Consider the following 17,213-nt stretch of genomic DNA (forward strand, 5'->3'; position numbering starts at 1 on the left):
CTCTCTCCATCTGGCTGAAACCTCTAGTTAGAGAATAAATTGCTGTGTATTGATTGTTCATTTTCTTCCTAATCACCCAGACATCCTTGTTATACACTTAGCTTGCTTGGCTGTATTTGTGAACAAGAGAGGAAGAAGTAACACTTATTTTTAGCCTTCATGTTAAGATGTGGCAGGGACATTTTTAAATGTCGTTTTGGTGCTTAATTTATTTAGTAACAGCACTTAATAACCTTTTATTTATGAAGAGAAAAGTATATGTGTGTGTGCACTTACACATGTGCTGTATTGATAAAGTTCAAGCCAATTTTAATTGATATTTATAGTATGACTTTCTAGAAAAGTGAAATTTCTAAAAAATGTGAATGCGGAGAGAAAAGTTAAAACATATGCAATTACTACTTGGTCTCTAATTTTTGTCTCAGTGCTTCAATTGTATGGTTACCAGAGTAACCCTCCTGAAATGCAAGTTTGACCCTTTTACTGCCCTGCCTGTAGTTGCTTCATCTGGAAGCCAAGTAGCTTCCAAATCCATTCACAGATGTAGACTTGGATCCTGGCTCAGCTGTTTGCCCTATGGGTGATCTTAACCCCTCTAGCTCTATATTCCTCCTTTCTTGAGCAAGGATACTCCTCCCTCGCAGAGCCATGGTATGGTGGCATCCCATGATGTATGTGAAGAGCCAGCAGTGGTGCTTGGCATGCGGCAAGCGTGCCAGTAAAGGCATCCATCGTTGTGCCTTCAGGGCACGGTCCTGGTGTCCACGTGGCCCCCACCAGGGCGCAGCTTGATCTCTGTGACACTCCCCTGTGTCCTGTTAGCTTTCACTCCACCCACTTCCAGTAATTTAAAGGGAGCCTGGACTGCAAGGAGATCCAACCAGTCCCTTCTGAAGGAGATCAGTCCTGGGTGTTCATTGGAAGGACTGATGCTAAAGCTGAAACTCCAGTACTTTGGCCACCTCATGCGAAGAGTTGACTCATTGGAAAAGACTCTGATGCTGGGAGGGATTGGGGGCAGGAGGAGAAGGGGGCGACAGAGGATGAGATGGGCTGGATGGCATCACCGACTCGATGGACGTGAGTCTGGGTAAACTCCGGGAGTTGGTGATGGACAGGGAGGCCTGGCGTGCTGCATTTCATGGGATCACAAAGAGTCGGACATGACTGAGCAACTGAACTGAAAAGCCTGTGAAAGTAACATCAGACAGTTTGGCTAATTTTAATTTCCTTTGGCCAAAGACGTGATGAGAAAGGAGGTTAACTGAAAGATAGTTTGGGGGTCTGTCTCTCCATTCCCCCTGTTAGCACAGAAAATTGAGAATCAAGGAGTCTCAGAACATTCTCCAAGATGAAACGCTGTTTCGCGAACTCCCGCCTATAGTTCTTGCTGCTATAAAGTGTCTGGGATTGAAAAATTGTAGGTCTTTCTATCCCTGGCTGCCCACACAGAAAAGATGAATCAAATCTATGTGGTTTGCCCTGAAATAAAATAGGAAATATGCAGGCTTTAGAGACTAGAATTTGGCATAATGCAAATCAAAATAAAATAAGTCATGAATCTATAATACTTTCACCCACAGCTTTGAAGTCTTTATGATTATTGCTCTTGAGGATGGGAGGCTGCATAAACACCATTTAGAATATAGCTGGAGGCTGGCATTTTATAAGAAAAATGGCCACCAGAGCAGTCTCCCTGAGGGTTCATAAGTACTAATTCTGTTTAATGTGACAGTTCCTAAATAACTCTGCATTCTTCACAGAAACACATATAGGAAGTGCTGGAGCCTTGCCGTAGAGTGAGTCTAAGAGAGATCTAGTCTTTAGTGTTTATGGATTGAGAAAATGTATCCTTGGAGTTTTAAAAAATATGTAGGTGTTCGTGTGGGAGGTTAGGGATGGGGTACTGATGTAAGGCGCCAGCTTTGTTCTGCTCCTCCATGCTTTTCTGCGGATTTAAATACCTACGCAGTCGTTTCCCACCCTTTTATGTCGCCTTTCTCCCCCTCTGCCCCTACCCTTTCTCTTGCTGATGAATACAAATGCTGTCAGTAATCAGTTGTGCTGTGGGATGGTTTGTTGGTGCTTAGAGACCGTCCTTCCTCCATCTATACCCATCTTATTCTTTGAGCCTGTTCACTTGAAAATGTCAAAGAGGAAAGAAGACTCGAGAAGAGAAAGAACTGTGGTTGGCTAAGTCACCATGGTTTGTCTTAGGAAGTGTTAACATCTGCTTGATGAAGATGCCTTTTTGCTTTACAAGTAAAATGTTGTAATATATATGGTTGACGTTTCCTGTTGAATTTTTGGTTCAGTGTGTCAGTAGGAAGTACCAACTGAAACTCTATACCATCCACCTTCATTGTTGGTGTGTTTCTCCAGCCATGTAAAAACATTAGGATCTGTGGAATGGCATATTTAGTGCAAGCCATGGCATGACCATCCCAGGGTTTCTGCTGTGACGTGGGGTACATAACTCTGCCTGCAGTTCTCTTGCACACTTCTAAAATAGCTGCAAAAATCCTCCAAAACTCTATTTTCAGAACTGCTTCCACTTAGAATAACTAGTTTCAATCATTACTCACAGGTGTGGTGTCTAATTTGGGACAGAGGACTTATTTTATTTGCCCTAAAACTGTCTTTTTTTTTTTTTTTTTTAAGCTTCAGTGAGGCTTCTATAGTCCAAAAATTACCAGGCTGTGCAGGTCTGTCCCACGTGCATTATAACCACGTGGAGAGAAGGCTGGGGTAACCCTGTCTAGAGGCAACCTCCCCAGTGCAGTGTTCCTGCTCCCCACCTGATCCAGGGACAGCCCGATGTCACAGCTGTACCTAGACTGCTGCTGCTGCTGCTGCTGCTAAGTTGCTTCAGTCGTGTCCGACTCTGTGCAACCCCATAGACGGCAGCCCACCAGGCTCCCCCGTCCCTGGGATTCTCCAGGCAAGAACACTGGAGTGGGTTGCCATTTCCTTCTCCAATGCAGGAAAGTGAAAAGCGAAAGGGAAGTTGCTCAGTCGTGTCCAGGTCTTAGCGACCCCATGGACTGCAGCCCACCAGGCTTCTCCATCCATGGGGTTTTCCAGGCAAGAGTACTGGAGTGGGTGCCATCGCCTTCTCCGACTTAAGGGGTAGTTCAGTACTATTTCAACATATGGAAATAGCACACTTGTTTATCTGTTCTTCAAGTGGTGGGCACTTGAGTCCTTTCTGTCTTTTAGCTCTGTGAGTAGTGCTGGAGTGAAATTCACATACCAGTTCGTTTTCATTCTTTTGATCCTAGTTGTGCTACCTTCTAGTCGTCTCTCTGATTTACTGCTCTCCCATTAGCTGGGCTTCTCTGGTAGCTCCACTCCAGTATTCTGGCCTGGAGAATTCCATGGACAGAGGAGCCTGGCAGGCTACAGTCCTATGGGGTCGCAAAGAGTCAGATACGACTGAGCCCCCTTTCACTTTACTTTTCTCCTGTTGTCAGGCCACCTTCATCTCTTGCTGCACTACTTACCTGGTCTGGCCCTTCTCCAGCCTGACTCTACACTGCAGCCCTATGTCCTTGTCAGTGCAGATCTGTTCTTCATGCCCTTCACTGAGTTTAGGATTGCTAGGAAGGTAGGGAGGAAACTCCTTTCAGGCCCGCAGGGTCCTGCCATGGCCAGGTGTCTAACGATTCCTTTAGGCTTATCTCGACTCTTCTGCCCCTCCCCATCTGGGCTGCAGACACTGATCTTTCTGTCCTATAAACTCTCCCTGCTCTGCCAACCACAGGCCCTTGGCACGTGCAATCCCTGTTGCCTGGAATGCTCACCTCTCCTCTTTGCCTAATTAATGCCTTCTCATCTTGGAATTCCCAGCACAAGCCTCACTTCTTCAGAGAAGCCTTCCCTGACTCAGTCAAACTCACCTCCACCCCCACTGCTAGCATCATGGAGGCCCACAGGCTCCTAACCATTTCTTTGCAGCACAAGTTCTAGCTGCATTTTTACATTTGGATGATTATTGATTCATAACTGCCTACAGAGACAGAAGGCAACTGTACATGCAGAACCTGGGTTCTGGAGCCAGACTACCTAGGTTCAAATGCTGGCTCTGTCCCTATTGGCGGTGTGATCTTGGGCAAGCTGGTTAACCTCTCTGTGCCTGTGTTTTCTCATCCATTAAACAGGGCCATAATAATACCTACCTTAGAAGGCTGTTGCAAGAATGAAATAAATTCATATGTGTTACATGCATGGCCCCGAAATAATCTCAATAGAAGTATAATTAGTATAACTTTTAAAAATAATTTAAAAAAATTTTAATTAAAAAAATGAATAGCTGTACCTACAGTGCTATCCCCACACCCCTCATCTCCAGACTGTAAGCTCTGAGGGGCAGGGAACCACAACTCCTTTGCTCCCACTAAAGCTCCAGAGCCCACCTCAAGGTACCCATGTACTTAGTGCTAGTTACATTTTTACTGAACGATTGGATGAATCCATTCTCTTCTTCACCAGAGAAGAATATTAACACTATGGTGTCCCATCTCTCCTTCTGTATCTGAGTTTGGGTAGCTCTAGCTTCTGGCGTGCAGTGTGGTGGCGCTTGGCCACAACCCCTCCTCCTGCCCACGTCCCCAGCTGGTGTGTTTGGGGAATGGGGCTGCCAGGTGTGGAGAGTCAAGGGTGAGGATCCCCTGTCTGTGGCCCTGTACGGAGGGAGGGCCCAGTCTGTATGACCACCGCAGGAACAGACGGGACTTGCCGTGTGCCAAGCCCTGTGCACCCCGTTTCAGAAATATCTGACTCATGAGGCCCGAGTGATTTTTTGTTATGGACGAGGAAACTGAGGCCTGAGCAAGGGGGCCATTTGCCCAAAGTCAAAACTCTTGGTAAGTGGCAGAGCCAAAGTTTAGGTCCTGCCAGCCTTTCTCCAGAGTCTGTGTTCTTCAGATTCTCACCCTTAACTAATGAACGTGACCCACTTAAACACTGAGAATGTGGGAAGGACTCCTCCACTGAAGGAGTTGCGGGTGCTGTCCTGAGTCTGGACAGTTTTGTTAAAGGCCCCACAGTGAACAGTGGACATTCCCACTGAATTCTGGCTTGTGATCTGCTGGCCCTTTGTACCTGAGGGTCCTGACAGGTTGATGTCAGGACAAATTCTCTAAAGAGACATTAAAACAAAGCTTGAGGGAAAAAATAAAAGTGAGACTGGTTTATCTGCAGATGAAAGAAACTTCTTAGGAAAACTCCCACCTCTTCTGTCAGTCAGAGATGTAAGAAACAGTCTATTGCCTCCTTTCTGACCGCACAGTTCAGGGGCTTAATGTCTGTGGTCCTTCTCTCCCTAGGCCCCTGAGCTGCTATCTGTTTATCACAAGTATGTACATGAAAAAAAAAAAAAAGCCTCCTGATTTACTTTCAAAAACAAAGACATTATGATTTTAAACTAACTTACTTGGGATCTTTTTTAGACATGTGGATATAAGTAATGTGAGCACGTAGGGTAGAATGGGGAGCTTCCCTGGTAGCTCAGCTGGTAAAGAATCCACCTGCAATGGAGGAGACCCTGGTTCGATTCTGGGTTGGGAAGTTCCCCTGGAGAAGGGATCGGCTACCCACTCCAGTATTCTTGGGCTTTCCTGGTGGCTCAGATGGTAAAGAATCTGCCTGCAATGCGGAGACCTGGGTTCAATCCCTGGAGAAGGGCATGGTTACCCACTCTGGTATTCTTGCCTGGAAAATCCCCATGGACAGAAGAGCCTGGCGGGCTACACTGAGTGATTTAAGTACAGCACAGGGTAGAATGGTGAGGTTTTATTGCTACCATAGTAGGTGATTTCAGGATGTTTATAATGAAATGAAACGAGCCCCTAAATAGCAGAAATTCCTCCCAGCCCGCGAAACATCCACCACTAGGGGGTTAGCATGCTGTGTCCATATGAGAGTGTGTTAGATGGTGCGTGGAGAGAGTTTGGAAGAGTGTGTAATACTGTGGCACCATTAGAACAAAACCGTGTGTGTCTTTATGAATAATCAGCTATGAAAGTGAAAGTGAAGTCGCTCAATCGTGTCTGACTCTTTGTAGCCCAACAGGCTCCTCCATCCATGGGATTCTCCAGGCAAGAATACTGGAGTGGGGTGCCATTTCCTTCTCCAGGGGATCTTCCCCACCCAGGGATCAAACTCAGATCTCCCGCATTGCAGGCAGATGCTTAAATGCATAGGAAACATCCTAGAAGGGAATCCACCAAAAGTGTTAGCAGTGGTTGTCTTTGCACAGTGATATTCTGCTTAAATTTTTGTTTGTTTCTCTAATTTACAACTTGTCCTATAATGAGCTTGTGTTTGCTGATACCAGAGCATAAGCCTCCATTTAAAGAGAAGGAAGGGAAAAAGCCACAGAATTACTAGTACAATCTTAACTCCCATCTCAGATTAAGAGTCTTAGCATCCAAAGAGCTTTAGAGAAGAAAAGAACCTTTGGAAGCGTCCCTGAAGGGTGGAAACAAGGGGTGATGAGGTGATGACAAGCACGGAGGCAGCAACATAGGAGTATAAAATCCCCATAGGAGGGCCCCAGGCCCTAGGCCCTGTGCCTCTCACTCCCCATCCTAACCTGCCTCTCCAGGAATCTTCAGCTTTCTCTTAGTCTCCATTTTATAATTTCCCTTGCCAAAAAAAAAAAAAAAATCTAACTGCCTTGCAAAGTACCCTCCCTCCCCCTGTGCTTATTTTTAACCATCTTGTCCAGGAAACATATGCTGAGGAGCTCCTGGGAGCATGGAGGAGAGGCTACCAGAACCGGCAGCCACTCTGTGACAGGAGTGCATGTGGGTATCCCTCCCCTTGACTCTGAAGAAGCAGCTGGTGATGAACTGGTTATGGAGGCAGAGGGAATGCGTCCCTGTTTGCTTTGTGTCTTCCTCAGCATGATAGGAGTGTTTAAACAAGGATGAACAGTCCTCCAGAATCCTTTCGGGTCCCTAGGAAGAGCATGTTCATGGAGCTGACCGAGTAGGGGCTTGCGGGCCAAGTGATGCAAGGGCGGTAAGCCCACTGCTTCTCTGGATGGATGGAGAAGGACGGGCCTGAGCCTTTAGGGCAGGGGCTGCCCCACGAAGCTCTGAACGCTTGGCTGTGTGTCCCGCTGGTCCCTGGCTCCTACCGGGAGGAAGGGTGTAGTTCTGATGTGTTGACCTCCCTGGGAGGGCAGTGTCCCCAGGTAACTTGGAGCATCGGTGAGGAAGTGGACAGTAGCGGTGTGGTGGTGGTGGGGGGGCTTTTAGTTCCAGAGGATCCCAAATTTGGAACACACGTGGTGCAGTACACACACATCATCTCACAGGGCAGTTGGTCTAATTTGTGTTTTCTGAGACTTCGCTCCTAAGTGAAGTGCAATTGAGCCTTCGAGTTGGCTACGCTGGACTTTATCCCACTCGCTGGCAGTGGGTGACCTTGCTGTGGTCCCTCTCTAAGCCCTGCTTTCCTCACGTGTCAGATGAGAGCATTATTAACTTCCTCGCAGGATTGTCATTGGGATCAGATGTGATAATGTGTGAACAGTGCCTAATCGCTGCGCTTAATAAATGCTGGTCCTCATCTCTTGCCCACCCTTCCTCAGCCTCTGGCTCTCTTTTTCACAGGAGTCAGAGCTAACTGGTCAGGAATTACTGGCCACCTATGTTTTCTTACAATTGATGGATATGTCCAAACTTAAACCTATTAGAATGACTGCCTAGGAAATGTAAGCTCTTAGTTAGGCAGTTTAGCAAGGGGTCTCCAGGTGGGACTCAGGGCACATTAAGGAGGGCTGATGCTCTTTTTCAAAAGAGTGGAATCTGTTCTCCATGTTTGGGAGAAAGCCTTTGGAAAGTTAACCTGATGTGCTGTCAGAGCAGTCCGCTCCTTTATGGAGTTCATGGGGCGATTACCACAGAGAAAGAGGGAGAAAGGAGTTTTAATGTTTCTGAGAACACTGTGTTTTCTCTTTTAGTCTTACACTTCTCTTCCCACACCTTCCTCTTTGCCTCTTCTCCTAGCGTTCTAGAACCATGCAGTGTTAGAACTTGAAGTGCCCTTCCAAAGCTACAAGGAAACGAGCCCATTTCTTTCTTTCCATTTTCGAACATGGTTGTCGTTCAGTGAGCCCCCAGGGGCAGAGGAATGGCCGCGCTCTCTCCCTCCACAGACACCTGGGCCCTTGGGACAGGCTCCTGGATACACCCAGTGTGGCCCCAGTGTTGGGTGAGGGGCTCCGAGCAATCCTGGGGGCCCCAGAGTCATGGCTCTCTGGTATACCTCGCACCTGTCTCCCCTCTGGCGTACATGCCTGAGTGTGCATTTGAGCAAAGGTGACTGCACCTCGTCACAGCTCTGTGGGAACGATCTCTTTCTCTTCCATAGAGACTGGGAAAGGAGGGAGTGACAGACTCTTTGCCCTGGCTCTGTGTCCATGTTACATTTTGCGTGTGTGCCCTGCTCTGAGGAGAGGAGGCCAGGACCTTTAAGATGGTTAAGGCACTTAGCACTTATTAGGACAGAGCAATAAATGAGTGCATTGCCGCCCCATAGGCAGTATGGCCTTACAAAGTATCAACATCTGAAAGTCTAAATATGCCCAGAAAACTTTGTAATTGGCTTATTGTTAGAAGGCCAAGCATGATTAATCCTTCCCAGGTGGTGCTAGTGGTAAAGAACATGCCTGCCAATGCAGGAGACAGACACAGGTTTGATCCCTGGGTCTGGAAGATCCCCTGGAGGAGGAAATGGCAACCCACTCCAGTACTCTTGCCTGGAAAATCCCATGGACAGAGGAGCCTGGTGGGCTACAGTCCATGGGGTCGCAAAGAGTCGGACATGATTAAAGCAACTTAACATGCATGCAGACGTTATTCAGCTTTTGCACAGCTTGGTGTTCTTTGAGAGTATATTGACATTTTAAGGACCCTAACCATTCCATGGTTTCACTCTCCACGTGATCACTGACAGATACCCAGAGATCTGCTGGCTTCTAATGTTGCCCATAACATACATGTGCTTGATGATCCTGGCAAAGCTAAGCCCTTGCTTACTATTAACATTTCAAAAAAAAAGTGTTGTCTGTGTCCTTTGTTCTGTTTTTGGTAGTACTCAAATGAAAGAAAGTTGAGTCTCTTGACCTCACCTGACTTAAGACAGGGCTGCTAGGACTTCCCTGGTGGTCCAGTGGTTAAGACCCCATGCTTCCAACGTAAGGGGGCACAGTTCAGTCCCTGTTTGGGGAACTAGGATCCCACATGCCATGTGGTGCAACCAAAAACATTTTTTTGTCATTAAAAACCAAATAAGACAGGGCTGCTTTCATCTATGATGGCCATTCATCCTCTTAAGGCAACAGTGCCTCTCCGTCCACACAGTGTGTTGTTTGCACGAGCTGCTGCTGAGTGCACAGAGGGAACGGTGGGTAACAAGTGGAAAGCTAGCGGTCAAAGAGACGTCACCTTGAGAATCAGAAGAGCAACCAAAATAGCCAACTCAGTGAAACAGCTTCATCTGGAACTTTGGCCCTGTGGATTCCAAATGAAAACATACCCCTATAGCCCATCCAGGAAGCAGAAGGGCAGCCATCTGGAGTTTGCTTTGAAACCTGTCTGTCCTCCTGACATTCTGTCTCCAGCTGTATGGTCAGCACGAGCAGTGCATCTTTGTAACTGGCTCCCAGAGCCCCGGGTTTCATTTCACCTTAACTGGACGGGGAAGATGAAGGGACCGCGGAGCTTGGTGGTGGCTGCACAAGGCACTTGGTGAGGTTGGACCCCTTCCCATTGTTATTTACTGGTCAGGACCAGATGAACCAAGGAGCATTCATTTCAGAAAGGGAGAAGGGTAGAAGGGATGAACGAAGTCCAAAAGTCCACCAACCAAGAAAGAGTTTGGTGTTAAGCCTTGGAACCTCTTGTCTCTGCAGAGGTGAACAGTCAGCTGGTCCAGACAGACCTGATGTGTGCAGCACATCCTAAGCACAGCCAAAGGAGTCCTGTCTTTTAGGACTTTACGTTTCTGACTGCCAGCAACTTGGGCATCTTGTAGATTGGAGTTTAAAGGTTTGACTTAGGCTCCCTGTTGACAAGCCGAAGCAGAGAGAGGGGTGAATTTGGCTTTGACAATCAAGTTCTGCATCTGAGTAGCCAACTGTGGGGCACATACTAAAGACTGATATTATCCCCTAATTGGTCTGAAGCTCAAGAAACAAGTCCAGCCCATTTGGGGGGTTCTTGTAATTTATCCTGGGACAGAAAAACCTAAGGTGGGATCCCCAGGAGACATGCCTTTACTCATTCATTCAACAAATGTCCGTTGCACGCCTATGTATACATGGTGGCCAGGCTCCCTCCTTGCCTTTATCTCACAGGGTGTTCTGCAAAGGACCTCAGTCAGATGCTTACACGGGGCAGAGTGGGAGAGCTGAAATAGTATTTATTTGTTTTGAACAATACAAGTTGTCTTTCCTGACCACAGGTATTAAAAATGCAAAGACCAAGTTCGAAAGCAATAATTATCTTTTTTCCTCTGAACTTCTCAAGCTTTAGTTTAAAATTGGGGAACTTGAGAGTGCACAGCTTGGCCCTAACCTCAGATTCTGACTCAGTCGGGGTGGGATGGGCAAACCTGTGGTCTAAAATGAGAGCTGGTGTAATTCTGCTGAATACAGGTGATGGGTTAGCCCCTGGAACTTTAGAAACACAGGTGGTGGGCAAGGGCCCTGTGGTGAGATTGTGCAGATCTGTGCAGTTACCTGGGAGGCTTTTTTCCAATCATACCCACCTTGCCCCTTCCATTTCTACCCATTCTGCCCTTGGGAACCACTTTTGCTTAAAGTATATTTTCTTCCTTCTGGTGTGCGGGCAAAGCAGAAAATTTGAGAACCAGCTGTTCTTTTTTTTTTTTTTTTAAATCAACTTCGGGCAGAGTTCAGGTTGAGGGCTCTCAGAGGGTGCTTTTCCCTTTGAAGTGTTCAGGAGAAAGAATCTAAGGATCGGTAAAGGCTGGCTGGCCCCACCCCTTGCATCGTGTCCAGCCCCACGTGGTCCACCTGTTCTGACCAGGAGGCGGTGCGTTAGGAGACAGACCTCAGTTCACACCTCCCTCTAAACCCTGTCAGCTGTGGAATCTCGCATTCAACTCACTTATGTCTGCTCCTAACATTTCTGGGCTGCACCTTCCTCCTGAATAACTGGTAGTGTGATCTGTTGGTGGGATAATAGGAATGGTGTGGACCAAACAAGGGGGCTGTTGGAGTAGGCTTCTCAAAGCTTGCCGAACTTGCACCCTGGGATCCTGTGACAGCGCAGATTCCAGGGCACTGGTGTGGGGGGGCCTGAGAGCTTGCATTTCTAACAGACTCCCAGGTGAGCTTGATGCTACTGGTCCATGGACCACACCCTGAGTAGCAAGGATTTAAAGGTGCTCTCCTCCTTAGATTTGCTGTGAACTGTTAGTGCAAGCGATCAGCTAAGTTATCAAGCTGGCAGATTTTTTCTTGCTCTTTTTTTAAATTTCATTTTTAATTGTGGCAATTCTTTTTTAAGTTCTAGAAATAGAAGAAAATACCTACCTGTTACCCAATGCTGATCATGAAAATTGAGGCATAGAGTGCTTTCAGCCAAAAACACTGTTCTCCTTGGTCCCTTATTTTATTGTGTATGTGTGTTCAGTTGATCAGTCATGTCCAACTCTTTGCAGCCCCATGGACTTTAGCCTGCCAGGCTCCTCTGTCCATGGAATTTTTCAGTCAAGAATACTGAAGTGGGCTGCCATTTCTTCCTGCAGGGGATCTTCCCAACCCAGGGATCGAACCTAGGTCTCCTGCATCTCCTGCCTTGCAGGCAGATTTTTTTACCTCTGAGCCACCAGGGAAGCCACACTTATATTATTAATTGTCCCCAGTAACATAAGAAATACTTATGTACTAATAAGTAGAAGGATCATCTACTCTGAGGGCTGAGAGAAACATCAAGGGCAAGGCTTCAGATATACAAAATACAGGTGACCCATAAGTTTCAGAAATCATGGTTCCTTATCTTCCAGAGTTTACCTGTGAGGGAAAGACTTTTAAATATAAAACAAAGAAAAGGAAAATATATTTCCTTCATTCCATAACACCAGCTTTTTAAACTTGAATCAGAGTCACCTGGAAGGGATGTTAAAATGCAGCTTGCCAGGTCTGACTCAGACACTAATTTTGATAGCATTTTAAGTTCCCAGATGATACTGATGCTCACACTTGAACCAGCACAAAGCTTTGTCCCCAGAGCCCATCTTTGAGAGAGGTGTGCATGAAAAACAGTGTCTCTCCTGACCTGTGAGGGTCAGGAGAGATGAGCTTTCTGGCTGTCTGTAGATTGCTCTTCCCAGCACAGCATGGCCTTAGAGGCTGGAACTTTCCAGTAGAGCTGGTTGGCTAATCACCTCAGGGACTTTTTAAGAGCTAGAGGTTCCTGGGGTGCATCCTCAGAGATGCAGGCAAGCAGCCAGGTTCAGGCCTGCCTATGTGGAGAGCAGTGAGGCACCAGATGGACACTGGAGAGCTGTTCTCCTTTTTAATGACTCTTGGATTCAGCTCTAATGATCACTCAGCAATTGAATGATTCCCCAGCAGGAAATTGGACCCTCTGGAAGTACATTTCCTCGCTGGATTCCTAAAGTTAGAGTCGATAAATTCTGCATGCATTTTCCAGAGTGCTTCATTTCCTACCCAAGGGTGGCTACCAGCCAGGACCATCTGGCTATGGGGATTCATGCAGGGTGAAGTCCCCCTATTGGGGATAACACCATCCGTGGCAGTGTTGAAAGGGGAACGGATAAAAGTCACTGAGGACCAGATCCCAGAGAGAACACTTCCCAGGCAAACTCAAAGTCAGATTAAGATCAAAGCAGTTACTTAAATACCCTCAAGAAGAAATTCCTCCTTTTGTCTCTCATACCTGGATTTGAGGATGGTGATTGTCTCTGAAGTTTCCTGGCTCACCAGCTGATGGTTATAGAGTACCACTGGGCACCATGCTCTGCCAGGTGGGCTTTCTAAGGGCAACTTGGGGACGGTCCCTGCTCTTGTGGCGTCCACCACTGGGAAGAGGCAGACACGTAAACATGTAACTAAAAGCAGCACGATTCCTAGAACCTTGTGCATCTAGAGTAGCCCTCCCGGGGGCTCCATCCTCGCCCAGTTTTGTTTCCTCCATAGTGCTTGTCACTAGAGAAATGATTCATCTTCTCTCTTAGAGCTCGAGCAACGGGAGAGCAAAGACCAGGCCGTCAGACCCTGGCCTCTCTCAGCTGCTGGACGTGAACTGCCCAGGAAGGGTATGAGAGCCGCTATGTGCAGCCAAGGCATTCCTGGAGGAGGCTGCCAGCAGACCACTCGCTGTCTGCCCACAACACGTGTATCTGAGGCAGATGCTTAGGGAGGAGTGGCAAATGCAGTGGTTCTCAGATCTTAGCTGGCATCCAAATCACCAAAGGGCTTGTTAAAACACATTTACTGGGCCTCACCCTAGAGTTTCTGATCTAGTAGGTCTAGGGTGGGGCCAGAGAGTTTCCTACAAGTTCCCAGGTGATGCTGATATTCCTGGGTCCTGGACCACACTTTGAGAACCACAGGGATGGTGTGTCAGCATAGCCATCACAGCTTACCCAGTGGACAGATGGGAGGGGATTGAATGACAGAGAGGCAGAGAGACCTCTAACAAGCTATGCCAGTGAGCCAGGGGGGAGAATATGGAGCTCTGAAATGGACCATAACAGTGGGATTGGAGAACAGAAAGAGGGTGCTTCTGACAGACGTGATGCTGCATGTGGCCTGGGGAGCACTAGCCTGTGGGAGGAGAGGGCAGAGTCAGAGTGGCTGGAAAGATGCTCATGCCAGGAATTGAGATGCACGTCGGGGAGGGGAATGGTATGTTCCTTTGGGACCTGCTGGGTTTGTACTTCTGTGGAAATCTTCTGATGGAAATGTTAAAAAGGAAGTCAAAATACAATTCAAAACTCAAGAGAGAAATTTGAGATGCTGGTACAAATTTGGGGGCATTTGGGGTAGAAGTGTAAGCTGAAGCTGTGGGGCTGAGGTTATCTAAGGGTGGCTCTTTGAGGAGATGGCAATGATGCCTGCGAAAGGAAGCCCAGAGACTGGCTGGTAGGACCAGGCAGAGAAAGGGCTGAGTAGGGTGCCCAAGGTGCATGAAGTAAAGGGACAGGAGGTGTCACCCAGAAGGGGCAGTACCAGGTATCAGAGCATCTCAAACACAGCCCAAATCTGACAAATTCCGGAGACCCTTAAAAGAACCAGCCCCAAAAGATGGGGTTGTGTTTGAGGCATGACTTAGAGGAGCTGGCCCATGGATTCTGAAACCTGTAGTTTTTCAGTTCCTCATTTTATTAATACGTTGTCTGTACAATTTCATTTTGCCTTGATGATAAAGTCACCTTACAGTTCTTTATTGGTGAAACACATACACAAAAAGAAGCTCACCCTGAAAACGCACATGAGGCATAGTCACCACCCACGAGAGGCCTTTCTTCTCAGAGGAAAACCAAGGGAAAAGTATGGTGGTGCATGGTGAAGGGAGGGTCAGTTGGTACTTTTTTTAAATGAAGTATAATTGATTTACAATATTGTATTAGTCTCAGATGTACAACATAGTGATCTGGTAATTTTATACATTATGAAATGACCGCAACATTAAGTCTAGTGACCACCTATCACTATTCAAAATTATTTCACAATTATTGACTGCCTTCTGGGGGTCTGTTTTTGTGCCTCTAACAGTGGTGGGAAACTACCATGTATCCATGTTCTTCCCTCTGCATTTGATACTGATCTAGACTCTCCTGGGACCTTAAGCACTGATTTTTCAAGGATTAAAAAGATTCTGACAACTGCTTTTGGACTATTTGTGGTGGATTGCTACAAAGAGGATGGTTTGCTCTAAGCTAAAATTCTCCAGGTGATAATTGTATATTTCACCGGTGGACAGTTTGCTTTTTAATTTTCGAGGCTTGTTTTGTCATCCTGGTCTTCATAAACCCTGGCTTCTGAGAACACAAGGACGGGGTCTGACAAGTGTCTGGATCAGGCTGAGGAGTCAGGGTCCTGCATTTTCTGGCTCCTCAGACTGCCTGCAGCAGGAACTGCTTTAGGCGGGAACACACACCGACGTGTTCTCTGTCTTTACAGTTCTGTGTGGAGCTAAACCAGCCAATCCTGCCCAACATCCGCAAGTGGAAAGGGCCCCGGGGATGCTGGAAGGCCGTTGTTTCAGAGACGCCCTCGACTCAGCTCCAAAAGGTACCCTCATCTGCAGAACGGGGATTTTCTTTCCATTTTCTTTTTTCCAATCACAGACATTTAAAATCTTTCCTTTGCCAACATCCTTGATGTAATGTTGTATTTCTGCCCGTTTTTTAGCTCTTTGCCATTTGTTTCAAAATGCCCTGGTTCTTATTTCCTGTTTGGATCAGGAATGGCCTGCTGCCCAGACGGAAATGGGAGCTGGGGTGTTGGGAGGAGAGGAGAAATCCTGTCTGGAGCCAAGGCAGCAAATGGGGTATTTCTGTCCTTTGTCCTTCTAATCCCTTCTCCACGGTTCCAGCCTCTGCCAAGTTTGTAGACAGCCCATTGTTCATTGACTGAGAACTTCAGATTCACTTAATTTATACGTGAAATATTTGCTTTAGTGGTAAGAATTGTGCACATGGAAATGGTCTGTGGAAACTTTCAGCAGACTTTCATTTTGAATTTTCTCTCATTAGTATTGCCCATATGGGTTTAGGTAAATCGCTCTATGTATGTATTTTCACTCCCACATATCGTATTCAAGACCAGTTTTTATTCACTTGAAATATTCAACATCGGTAGAGTTTTAGATTAAAAAAAAAAAAGGCTCCTGATAGTTAATTATGAGCGGATTACAAAATTTTCCTATAAATGCAGATGTTGTATTTTTATCTCTAGTTGTTGGTGCTGCGTGCATGTCAATTGTGTCTGACTCTTCGTGACCCTTGGACTATACCCCACCAGGCTCCTCTGTCCATGGGATCTTCCTGGCAAGAATACTGGAGTGGGTTGCCATTCTCTTCTCCAAGGGATCTTCCCAACCCAGGGGTCAAACCCACGTCTCCTGTGGCTTTGCATTGGCAGGCGGATGCTTTACCACTGAGCCATGTGGGAAGCCTGTTTGTATTTCTAGTATACCATTATAAACACACATGATATAAATACTTATCTGAGAGATATGGAGATCTGGGACTTTTAAATTGTATGTTTACTGAATTAAAAGTATCCAGTCACTTACTGAAAATAAGCTTTCTTTTTAGTGCCTACTTTAAAGTGTGCTGTAAATCTTATTTCTCTGGGTTTGGGGGGTAAGTGATTACTGCAGGTGGTAGCCAGGAGGCTGGAAATACAGGATAATTGGAAGGTATCTGGTCTTTACCACTCCAGCCCATGACTGTCCCTTCTCAGTCCACATAGAAATAATACTAACAGGGGACTTCCCTAGTAATCCAGGGGTTAGGACTCTATACTCTCCCTGCCAGGGGCCCGGGTTCAATCCTGGTCGGATAACTATGTTCCCACAGGCTGCATGGTGCAGCCAAAAGTAAAATAAAAATAAACTTAAAAAACAGGGTTGGGGAGCTTCCCTGGTGGCTCATTGGTAAAGAATCTGCCTGCCAGTGCAGGAGACAGGGGCGCCATCCCTGGTCCGATAAGATCTCACGTGTTGAGGAGCAACTAAGCCCACACCATGACTGTTGAGTCTGTGCTCTAGAGCCCAGGAACCACAACTACTGAGCCCACATGCAGCAACTACTGAAGCCCTCTAGAGCCCTTGCTCTGCAACAAGAGAAGCCACTGCAATGAGAAATCCATGCACTGCAGCTAGAGAGTAGCCGCCACTTGCCCCAACGAGAGAAAAGCTGGTGTAGCAATGAAGACCCAGCATAGCCATAAATAAATATATAAAAATAATTTAAAAAATATTTTTAATGGCTCAGATGGTGAAGAATCTGCCTACAGTGTGGGAGACCCAGGTTCAATCCCTGGGTCAGGAAGATCCCATAGAGAAGGGCGTGACTACCCACTCCAGTATTCTTGCCTGGAGAATTCCATGGACAGAGGAGCCTGCTGAGCTATAGTCCTTGGGGTCAAAAAGAGTCGAACACAACTGAGCGACTAACACTTTCACACCTTTTTTTAA

The 17,213-nt window shown here is 46.7% G+C and overlaps 1 protein-coding gene across 2 annotated transcripts in view; it reads left to right on the top strand.

Moving 5' to 3' along the window:
* The window catches only part of EEPD1 (endonuclease/exonuclease/phosphatase family domain containing 1), a 121,937-nt gene that overhangs the window by 91,858 nt on the left and 12,866 nt on the right, over nucleotides 1-17,213 (top strand). For both annotated transcript variants that reach the window (XM_027539525.1, XM_027539524.1), the window contains exon 4: nucleotides 15,191-15,301. In XM_027539525.1, coding sequence (XP_027395326.1) covers nucleotides 15,191-15,301 — 111 coding nt within the window. The remainder of the gene's footprint in view (nucleotides 1-15,190; nucleotides 15,302-17,213) is intronic.

The sequence above is a fragment of the Bos indicus x Bos taurus genome, chromosome 4 (genome assembly GCF_003369695.1).
Source record: "Bos indicus x Bos taurus breed Angus x Brahman F1 hybrid chromosome 4, Bos_hybrid_MaternalHap_v2.0, whole genome shotgun sequence".
NCBI classification, from domain to species: domain Eukaryota; kingdom Metazoa; phylum Chordata; class Mammalia; order Artiodactyla; family Bovidae; genus Bos; species Bos indicus x Bos taurus.